Below are 11,729 nucleotides of genomic sequence, written 5' to 3'. Positions count from 1 at the left end.
TGCAAATAAAGCTCATGAAAAATTTGGACAACTGGGACTAAGGGGTAATTGTGGAAATGTGGTATTTGAAATGCTGACAGGGAGTTATGATAGGTACCCATAGATTACCAGTTATGTAATAAACCTCCTGCTGTGTTTCCATATTTTAGGGGCATAGCCAAGGCTGCCTAGATAAAGCTGATACAGCATCTGCTACTGGAGTCCAGCTCTAGTGCAGTTCAGATCCTGAGGAAGAGTGGAGTTGGAGAAGGAAGAATGAACACACAGGGATGTGTTGATTGCACTCTCTGTCTTCTCTCAGAGAGGACTTCTTTTATTTTTCTTTTCAATAATGAAACCATTAGATATAGGAAAGCATGTGTTGCATGGGTTTTACATAATCAATTTCCAAGAACTTTCAAGATTACATTGCAATGTTCCTCAAACCTTCTACCCACATTCTCCTTCCACGTCTGCTGACCTGACATCAGTTCTACTTCTATAGAAATTAAAACAAGGTTCCTCTGAGCTCTATGCTGATTCCATATTGAGGCTCAAAAGTCCTATTAAGAAATAAGTAAAATGGGGTCAAATTCAAGAGTTATTATTAAAACAGTTGGATTTTGATAATGTCAATTGTCTTAAGAGTTTCACCACTGTGAACAGACACCATGACCAAGGCAACTCTTATAGGGACATTTAATTGGGGTTAGCTTACATGTTCAGAGGTTTAGTTCATTATCATCAAGGCAGGAACATGGTGGCATCCGGACAAGCAGGGTGCAGGCACAGCTGAGAGTTCGACATCTTCATCTGAAAGCTACTATCAGAATACTGGCATCCAGGCAGCTAGGATGATGGTCTTAAAGCCTACACCCACAGTGATACACCTACTCCAACAAGGTCACACGTACTCCAACAGGCTCACACCTTCTAATAGTGCCACTCCCGGGCTGGTGAGATGGCTCAGTGGGTAAGAGCACCCGACTGCTCTTCCAAAGGTCCAGAGTTCAAATCCCAGCAACCACATGGTGGTTCACAACCATCCGTAACGAGATCTGGAGTGTCTGAAGACAGCTACAGTGTACTTACATATAATAAATAAATAAATCTAAAAAAAAAAAAAAAATAGTGCCACTCCCTGGGCAGAGCATATCTAAATCATTATACCAGTGAATATTGCCAAGAATCAATCAGACTTCAGAGAGACAGGAAATGTTATGGACTTTCTAAATTATGCAGAAAAATTGAGACCTAAAACATAGAACAAAATTATCAGCTTTAGAAATCTATACTGTTCAAAGACATGTGTCTGCAAAGTGTTTAAATTTCAGCCAACCTGGCCACTTAAACTATATAAATTGATCTTATAACAAATGAATACTTAGAGTTCATGGTTTATGCCCTAGATCCAGGAAAACACTGGGCTAAGGAATGTCAATCTAAATATAAGGACAGCTATGCATGGTCTAGCAACTCTATCAATATCAACCAAGAGCTGGGAAATGGATTGAGGTCCTTCCACTTCATGCCCCACAGAAATAAAAGGGTTAAATCCCAAAGCACTAACATTTGTGCTAGCTTCAAATTATAATCAATCTATTCTTTACTACAAGCTGGCGCACACACACGCACACACAAGTGTTACTGACATTTCTTGCTCTAAAGATACTGCCACTTCCTTTCTTCAATATACCTTTTAGTTACTCACAGGAAAGTGTGAACTTGTTCTATCAGGAACAACTGGACTTTTATTTAGTCACAGTAGTTTACCTATGAAAGGAATCATAGTTCATACAGGAGTCATATTAACAATTAGGCAGTGGAATTGCTGTCATGGAAAATGTGCTTTTGAGAGGACTGAGTTAGCCAGAGCCAGACTGATTCTGTAAAAGGCTGCAAACTGTCAGTCTGGGAGACTAGGCCTAAGTTTCTGTTTTCCAGGACCAGAAAAGTCCAAAACAAGTCAATTTCAGGGAAAACCACCCCTCATGAACAGCAGATCAGGAGCTGTCAGAAGCTGCCCCACCACCTAGCTTGAACCAAATATCAGTCAAATCAATCAAATAAGCAAAAGTCCCCCAAAATCCCCCAGAGCATTAACCAATTACAAAAGCAGCCACACCCCTGGAGACAGAGCCAAACAATCAAGGGACAGAAAGGTATGTCACCAACTCCTACCCTAACAGGCTTCTAATTGACCCTGCAAAGCCATACCTCTGTCTTCCATCCCGGTGTATGGTAGACCCTTACACGCTGGTTCTCTACAGAATACTCTTTGCTGTCGCATACAGTTTGAGTCTGGGGTATCATTCTTCCTGAATCACAGACCCTTACACTTTGACAGAAGCCATCTATGAAAGGCTATAGCAAGAAAATGAGTTTTATAGAGATGGCCCACCATCTTGCATGCCTGTAGTGGTTTGCTCTGTGATGCAGGGTCCTGAGAGACTTCATGCCAAAATTGCTTCTTGCTGCTGCTATGCCTTTCCTGTCACAATTACATAGCCTAATGATTCCTGGCCATCAGCCCACCCTATTGGGCAAATTTCCTGCAGATCAACATAAAGATGAACTTTCATAAATTAATGCTGTTTAGAAGAATTAATGACTTTATAGAATTCCTAGTTATTCAAATTCAAATAATCTCCTTTAATATTTAAGGAGATGGTTTAGTTATTTTGCCAAAAAAAAAAAAAAAAAAAAAAAGTAATCAAGTTAGAATCAAGAATAGAATGTGAAACCAGGCGTGGTGGTGCACACCTTTAATCCCAGCACTCGGGAGGCAGAGGCAGGCGGATTTCTGAGTTCGAGGCCAGCCTGGTCTACAAAGTGAGTTCCAAGACAGCCAGGACTATACAGAGAAACCCTGTCTCAAAAAACAAAACAAAAAAAACAAAAAAAAAGTTGCCAAAAGTCAGCAACTCTGGGCCCCAATCGCTGATGCCATACCCCACTGCCTTCCTCAGTTACCTGGATGCCAGAAAAGGTTACCAGCAGTGCTTCATTCATTCTTGATGGAGGATTTGGTAATATAGATAAAACTGTAACTTTAAGCACTTTATTGAAGGAGAATCATAAAACATTAATGTATTTAAATTAAATGTAAAAGTAAAAACTTTACATAACTGACTCTAGAAGAATGGCCACCTACATGGCCTGGGATGGACATATATCCAGCCCTGATAGGGATGTAACTACTAACTCTCAGGAGAGTAAACAATGTGCTACAAGATTACAGTGCATAGGTCCAGAAGCAGGTCTGTTCCCTTCTGTTACTCACCATGCCATTCATCTTTGTATCAAGCACTGCCATAGGATTTCTCTCCGGCACAGAATTTTTTGTGACTACAAAGACTAGTGAGATATACAAAGGCTTTTCCACATTGAATACATTCATACCGTTTTTCTCCTGCATGAGCTCTTTTGTGTACCTGAAGGTAACTACGACTTACAAAGGCTTTACCACACTGAGTGCACTGATGTGGCTTCTCTCCAGTGTGCGTTCTTTCATGTACTTGAAGAAGACTGCGAAGTGCAAAGCCTTTACCACATTGACTACATCCATAGGGTTTCTCTCCAGTGTGATGTTTTTCATGGTATTGAAGACTAGCACGACTTGCGAAGGCTTTTCCACACTGATTACAGTCATAGGGTTTCTCTCCAGTGTGACTTCTTTCATGGATTTGAAGATTACTGCGACGTGCAAAGGCTTTCCCACACTGACTACATTCATAGGGTTTCTCACCCGTGTGAGTTCTTTGGTGTATTTGAAGATGACTGGGACTTACAAAGGCTTTACCACACTGACTACATCCATAGGGCTTCTCTCCAGTGTGATGTTTTTCATGGTATTGAAGACTAGCACGACTTGCGAAGGCTTTACCACACTGATTGCATGCATAGGGCTTCTCTCCAGTGTGCGTTCTTTCATGGATTTGGAGATTACTGAAACACGGGAAGGCTTTCCCACACTGACTGCAACAATAGGGTTTCTGTCCCGTGTGAGTTCTTTTGTGTACCTGCAGATTACTGAGCCGTGTAAAGGCTTTTCCACAGTCACTGCAATCGTAGGGTTTCTCTCCTGTATGGGTTCTTTGGTGAATCTGAAGATGACAAGGACTTACAAAGGCTTTACTGCACTGACTACACTCATAGGGTTTTTCTCTAGTGTGATTTTTTTCATGTTGTCGAAGACTACGGAAATTTGCAAAGGCTTTACTGCATTGACTACATTCATAGGGTTTCTCTCCAGTGTGAATTCTTTTGTGTACTTCAAGATAACTTCGATTTACAAAGGCTTTTCCACATAGAGTACATTCATATGGTTTCTCTCCAGTATGAACTCTTTTGTGTATCTGAAGAGAACTGTGACTTATAAATGCTTTACCACATTCATTGCAATTATAGGGTTTCTCTCCTGTATGAGTTCTTTCATGTACTTGAAGAGAACTGGGACTTGGAAAGGCTTTACTACAGTGACTACACTCATAAGGTTTTTCTCTAGTATGGTATTTTTCATGTTGCCGAAGACTATAGAAATTTGCAAAGGCTTTACTGCACTGATTACATTCATACGGTTTCTCTCCAGTATGAACGCTTTTGTGAATTTTGAGATAACTGCGACTTGTAAACGCTTTACCGCATTGAGTACATTCATACGGTTTCTCTCCAGTATGAATTCTTCTGTGTATTGGAAGATAACTGCGACTTGCAAAGGCTTTTCCACATTGACTACACTCAAAGAGTTTCTCAAGAGTATGATGTTTTTCACGATTTTGAAGATAATTGTCATTTTCAGAGGCTTTATCACACTTCGAACATTCATAAGGTTTCTCTCCAACATGACTTCTTTTGTGGATCTGAGAACTGGGACTCACATAGGCTTTACCACAGTGATTACATGCATACGGTTGTTCTCTAGGATGATTTTTTGCATGTTGTGGAAGACTATGGAAATTTACAAAGGCTTTACTGTATTGATTACATTCATAGGCTTTCTCTTCATTGCAGATTCTTTCATACGTTTGAAGAAAACTGTTACATGCAAAGGTACATTGCTTCTTTCCATGGTCTTCATTCTCACAGGGCTTGTATCCACAATTACAAATGTTGTACCTATTAAAGAAGAAATAACAAAAGCTTTCCACACTGCATCCACACATATGAACTGCTTCCCATAGATATGTGCTATAGGGGCTAATGCTTCTCCAGTGACAACAACCTTCTTGCCTCCCATAAGCTATTCCCTCTCACTAAACTTTGGAAAGTCACTAGAAGTGTATGAGTAGCACTAGCTATTATGAGCTATTTGGTTATTAAAAAGACATACACTGGTCCCCTAATCAATGTTTTTTGTGATACTCAAATACGATGAAACTAAACAGACTTACAGTTCTACAACACAGCTCTCCTGACTAAAATGGTGTCATATATTAAAATATTCTCTCTCTCTCTCCTTTTTTGTTTTTTAGAGACAGGTTTTCTCTGTGTAGCCCAGAACTTACTCTGTAGACCAGGCTGGCCTCGAAATCAGAAATCCACCTGCCACTGCCTCTCAAGTGCAGGGATTTAAAGGCATGTGCCACCACTGCCTGGCTAAGATATTATTTCTCCTTTTCCTTAAAGGAATGCCTTGCAAACACTGGCCAGCAACCTGAAATCCAAGTACATAGTCTTTTGAGAATTCACTAATCATCAGGATACTTAAAGCTGTGTTTATTCACACTATTGATTTTCATTAAAACTTCAAGGTACATTAAAATGTCTACAGTGATGCATCTGTATTAGCTTGCACATGAAAATTACCTCCCAGGTCTTCTAGAACTTTGACAGTGTTCTTCAATATTGTGGTCTTCCAATCTGTACCCTAAAATACAGTACCACAAAATTTATGATGTATTATTTGATACTGTGCAAATTTTAAGTTAGTATCTCTGGTGAACATGAGAACCATGTCTGAGTATTTATAGTCACCACAGTCTTCCTCTGTCACAAGAGAAATAACCAAGAAACATTGTCCTCTTCTTTACATCTTACCTATAGCCATGAGGTTCCTGCATGTCTCCAGCATCACATCTCTGTAGAGACTCTTCTGGGAAGAATCCAGCAAAGCCCACTCTTCATGAGAGAAGTTCACATGCACATCCTCATAGGTCACCACAGCCTAAAATATCCCACACATGTACATAATAGACATGGTGAGACTGCATTGTAAATATACATTCACTGAGAATATATTTACATAATTCTGGGTGCTCCACACATTTATTCCATATAACAGACATTCAAATGAAGTCTCCAAGTGTTTTTAGAAGGAAACAGAAAAGGAGGATCACATCTCTCATTTCTGGGCCCACTGAATTCCACACAGCATTGCAAGAGAGATGACTACTAACAGACGATACAGAGAGACACTCAAACAGATCAGTGCTATTGAGTATACAGTAGCAAAATTGTATCAAAGTCCCTAACTTCAAGAAAGGATGCACAAGATGAACGTGGTGATGCACACCTTTAATGTCAGACCTCAGGAGGCAGAGACGGGTGAATTCAGTGATGGCTACGTCAGCCTACTTTGCATACTATTTCCATGATAGTCAGAGGCACACAGTGAGACTCTGTCTCAAAAAAACAAATAAAGGATAGAAAGCACACAAGAGCTTACTTGACATTCCTCCAACAAATTAAAATTTACTCCAGTATAAGACTAGTTTGTCAGAAAACTGGAGTGCCCCAGTTTAAACCATAGGGGGGGATATAATATTTCTACATAGGAATACATTTGTAATAAGTTACTGACAGATCAAAGAGGTCTCAAAAATATTAGCAAATTATATTAATCCAAAATCAAAACCAAAACCAACAGCAACAAAAGGAACATAGAGAGGAAAAATGGGTCAACACAGGATTAAGTGGGGACGTCAGTCCCCAACACTCATGTGGAGGCTCCCAACCATTCATAACTCCAGGTCAACAGAATCCAATGTTCTCTTCTGACTTTAGTAAACACCAGGCACACAAGTAGTACACATTTATGTATTTGTGTACATGTGTTTGCATGCACACATATGTGTATATGCAAAAGACTCATACACATTTTTTTAAAAGCAAAAACATACATAAAGATAGGGAGAATGTTAAACAACTACAGGCCGATGATTGTGGAGACTCAGTATTAAGGTCAGGAATGCATGCCATTTGCTTAAAAAATAAGACCTTATGCAAAAGTTCAAAGCTCAAGATGTGAGTAAAGGTCAATATACGTGCTTGGTGCCAAGAGTAAGTGCATGTGGGTGCCATGCTGCCGGGGGAGTGGGAGCAGCTGACCAGGCTTATGTGTGCAAGGGGACCACATCCTGAAGTTCATCACCGTCTTTCCCACACGCTTTCCTGAATCAAACAATGTGTAAGATTCTGGACTAGAGGAAGGGAATGGCATGGATGTTGAAGGGGTGACACACAAGCAGGTAGTGGACCTGATTTGCACAGGCAAGGAGGAATTGGTCTTGACAGTGTTGTCTGTACCTCTTCCTGAGGCTGATAACCCAGTGACCATTCCTTGGAACAATCATTTTATGATTATACAGAAAAGCAAGCAGTGCCCATTTTAGTCCCCTATACAAACATGTGGAACAGAATGGTGAGATATTTATGGTATACAAAGTTTACATGACAGGGAGGCAGCTATGTTCTAAGTGGTACCAGGAGTTTGCCATATTGCACCAAAATCTAAAAAGAGAGTTTGCCAACTTTACATTTTCTTGACTTCCAGGAAAGTGGCCATTCTCATTATCAGAACAATTAGATACCTGACATTCGGGGTCAGGAGTGGAAGAATATCTAGAATAGGTGTGTTCAATCCAAGTCACTGGTGAGAGAGACATCATGCAGGAATTCCTGCCAAATCTGATGACTACAATGGTATGTCTGATGTAGAGCTGAGAGTAGTGTTACTGGATGGAACAACAGTCACTGTTAGAGTGAAAACAACAGTTCTACAGATGGCAATGTGAAGAAAGGTTACATTAAAGCAGAGAAGAGGAAAAATCTTACCAGTTACAAAAGGTATATGAACAAAGGAAGATGGTCATATACCTCAAAATGTTAAGGATTTGTGAAATCAACTTCCCATACTGTGCCTGTGAATCTAAAAGGAGGGGCATGTGGTCACGAGCCATCAGCCTCATGAACTGTAAACTTCATGCCTGCACTGAAGAAGGGCAGTCAGAGAAGCAAGTAATAAATAGGATTTGAATGGGATGAGATGTAGCAATGGGACACAGATGAAGAAGGAGTAGTCTTCTGAATATGCACAAAGAGAAAAGAAGTCTCCATGGATTAAAATCTTCATACTATATTTCAGTTACATGTATGAATATATTGAGAGGATTTTCTGCAAGCTCAGGTGAAGAAAAGATGAATATTAGTTAGAGACTGATTATTCCATGTAAGCCAGGACATTCTCTGGTCTCTGGATGATGAAGGGACTATGCAAAATGTGCTGCTTCTTCCCTTGTGTAGGGCTCGCCCATCTTTCATGACTTCATGGACCCTCTCTGCCTGTCTGATTTGTTGTTGTTGTTGTTTCTTTGTTTTTTAATCAAATAACCCTCCATGCTGCACCTGACCCAGGAGAGCACCTGTCCTGAGTTTTAGCCATGTGATTAGATAAGTCACAGTAGAGTCTTTCTACACTAACCAAGAACATATATGTGAGGACATGTTTTTGCTACTGTTGTTTGTAGTCAATTAGTACTGGAGCAGAATTTAGAAGACTTTAGCTACTTACTCTCAAAGAAAATCAGAAAATCAAGAAGCCAGTCACATGGAAGTTTGTGTTCTTGCTATAGTAGAAAGAATACTGGGCTCTGGAAGTCATCTGAGTCATATACTCTTGTCCACACAATTTACCTGCAAATGTTCATTACAACTGGTCTTGTTTGAGGCGTCCGTCTGCTACACTATCAATATTGGATATTCACCAGATCTCTGTGTCATGGAGATCCTACAGCTTTGGATCTGCAACAATGGCCCCTTCATGACCTCCAGCAGTTCATAGATGACGTAGATGTTGAGGTCAGCTAACTCACAGCCCTGGATCTGCATCTGGGTAACAGCACTCAAATACAACTTTAGTAAAAAAAAATTGGGAAAGGGATAGAGGGCATTACTAGAGAAGGAAATGGCTCTGCTGTCTATTAGGAACAAACTGCTCTGGCCCTGGCCATTCAAGCAGCCAGCCCAGGCATAATGGGACAAGGAGTTTTGGATGTGGAAGCTGACTGCCTAACTATTCTCTGGGAAATTTTAGCCAACTCATGATGATAAAGTTGTACCAGGAAATATTTGAAGCAGGAAATGTTTTTTGAGAATCCTTAAGTTTTAGTCATTAAGAGAATTGAAGACCCCAAGGAAAAGGAACACTGGGCCTAGGGACAGGGCTGTCCATAGAAAATACAAGGGACAAGATAGAGGAAGTAATAGCTGGATCTATTGGATTAGTGAGCTGACCTTCCTGGAAAGATAGGAACATACTGATTTGATCCCCTGGCATCATTTGCCTAAGGAAATTAGGGTACAAGTTTTAAGAGATAGGATTTGGGCTTGTGAAGGAGCCCTAGGGGAAGTTACAAGAGGAATGAATATTTATGAAGAAAAGTTTGGAAAGTACTGTAGAAATAGATATACAGATGAGCTTAATAAAGAGATCTTGCAAGTTTTAGACAAGTTAAAAATATTAACATTATCCTGACCTGTTTAGGCACCATTCTGTTTTCATGCTAATGCTATAACCCTATGTTCATGCCCAGATGACCTGTGATGTGTAGATTTTTCTGAGAAGTAAAGGTTAATGTAAAACTTGCTTTAGCAGACACTAAACTGTGTCTTTGGGTGTGCATCATGCTTTCTGGTGGCAGAGTTACATGAGGTTTTTCAGAAAAACTAATGTGCTTGAGAAAAATAATGAAGAGGCTTTGGATTATGTATTACTGCATAACAAGGAAGTGTGTAGCCAATAAAAGCCTGAGATGAACTCAGAGAAAAAAAGAAAAGACAAACCCGAAAGCTGTCTCTGAGCTCAGCTTCTGAACAACTATGAGTCACCTGTCAGCTTGAGCCTGCATCATTGCCTGAGACTCTTGACTTCACACTGGTCCAATCTTTCCATTCTCAAGAACCCCGAAACAACAGATGAGGCTGGTCCTCAGCAATTATTCCTAGCCACAAAAGTACAAATGATCTTGACTGGTGGCCATGGTGGCACCAAACACAGTGGGGTAGGCACTATTCTATCAATCATTAATCAGGAGAATACCCTATACATTTGCCCACAGGCCAGTCTGACTCTAGCTTGTGTCAAACAGACCGTCTCAAACAGTACCTCTGAGACATCTCCCAACTCCCAAACACAAGACTTTTAACAAACCTCAATCACATTAACCCTCAGTTTTCAGCCTGTGAAATGGGCACACTCACATGCAAAATTTTCAAGTCTGTCAAGTTTAAGACAGAAGAGATGGCTCAGCAACTAAGACCTCTGCTCTAGTGGAAGAGCTGGGTTTGGTTCCCAGCACTAACATGGTGGCAAAGAATTATTCCTAGATCCTGGTGGCGACATCTAATGGCCTCTTTGGTCTTCTATGGACACCAAACACCCAAGTGATAAACACAAATACAAGAAAGCAAAACACTTGTGTACAAGAAACAAATGTAGTAAATTAAAAGTACAGATCCCCATATCTCTTATATGTCACCATGGATAAAATGGCCAGAAATACACAGAAGTGGAACAAATATCGGTTGCCAAAACTATAAATGTATAATAAAAAAAAAAAAAAATCAACGAATTCAATCAAAGGAGAGAAATTGCAAGATTGTAGACAAGAAGTCTCAGTATTATTGCGGACACAATCTGAGCTATGGATTCAACAAACGTCCACTAAAGAGTCTAACGATTTCTGCAATAAACGACAGAAACCCGATGACAAAAGGTCAGCATGAATGAAAACATGAGCACACAAGACTGAATAAACAGCACAGTGACACTGTCTGACTTCTAAATTACCCTACACTGCTATAAAGACTGTGCTGTTTGAGAAAGAAAGAGGCCAACAAAACACGAGAGAGCACTCAGAAACAGAAACACAGTTAATGTAGGTAACCCAGTAAGTCTGGTCTTATACATGTGATTGGACCACGGTGGCATCTGCATGCAAATGTGTTAATAGCACAGACTTTACACCTGCGCAGAATTCACTGCAGATGGAGCCCACACATGAATGGCAAATGCCAAGTGACGAACTTCTAGAAGACTCTAGAGAAACTAGAGCTCTGCAAGTCAGAAAATCTGGCTGCCCTGACCGTGAAACCCGCGCATGCGCGTGCACTGAATGGTGCTTTGCACTTTGCGGACAGCAGGTCCGGCATCCCAAGTTGTACGCAGGCGCAGAGAGGAGAACTAAATCAATCAGAGGTCCCGCCTCCGCCTGGGAGATGCGGGGACCTCAGGGGGAACAAAGGGAATCACACCGGGCCCCGCGTCTCGCCGCCGGTTCCCGCACCCCGGGATAACCCACACGGGCTCCCGCGGATCCTCCCCGCGTGGGGACGGCGGCCCCGCTCACCATGGTGCGGATTCCCAGCTCGCCCGCTCTCCTCACAGCTCCTAGCAGCAGTTGAAAAAGCAGCACACAGAACCACAAGAGCTTCCCTAAGACTCACAGTCAAACCTGCAGCATGGTGGCGGA

The 11,729-nt window shown here is 41.0% G+C and overlaps 1 protein-coding gene and 1 pseudogene across 3 annotated transcripts; one reads left to right on the top strand and one right to left on the bottom strand.

The window, feature by feature from the left end:
* Nucleotides 1-277: 277 nt before the first annotated feature.
* Nucleotides 278-11,703, bottom strand: LOC110302716 (uncharacterized). 3 transcript variants are annotated; one of them, XM_085843050.1, is made up of 5 exons: nucleotides 11,607-11,697; nucleotides 6,019-6,145; nucleotides 5,788-5,848; nucleotides 3,263-5,097; nucleotides 278-1,233 (listed from the first exon to the last, which is right to left on the bottom strand). In XM_085843050.1, exons 1-4 carry the CDS (start codon nucleotides 11,607-11,609, stop codon nucleotides 3,282-3,284), a joined length of 2,007 nt encoding a protein of 668 aa, XP_085699176.1. In that variant the 5' UTR covers nucleotides 11,610-11,697; the 3' UTR covers nucleotides 278-1,233; nucleotides 3,263-3,281. The 3 variants fall into 3 exon arrangements, with proteins under 3 accessions (XP_085699176.1, XP_029338859.1, XP_085699177.1); XM_029482999.2 differs by having other exon boundaries at nucleotides 278-5,097; XM_085843051.1 differs by lacking the exon at nucleotides 5,788-5,848 and having other exon boundaries at nucleotides 278-5,097; nucleotides 11,607-11,703.
* LOC147002691 (sorting nexin-27 pseudogene) lies at nucleotides 7,274-11,553 on the top strand (annotated as a pseudogene).
* Nucleotides 11,704-11,729: the final 26 nt, after the last annotated feature.

This window comes from Mus caroli, unplaced genomic scaffold (genome assembly GCF_978045245.1).
Source record: "Mus caroli unplaced genomic scaffold, Mus_caroli_1 scaffold_9, whole genome shotgun sequence".
In the NCBI taxonomy this organism is placed as follows: Eukaryota; Metazoa; Chordata; class Mammalia; order Rodentia; family Muridae; genus Mus; species Mus caroli.
This window is presented reverse-complemented; position numbering and strand designations above follow the sequence as displayed.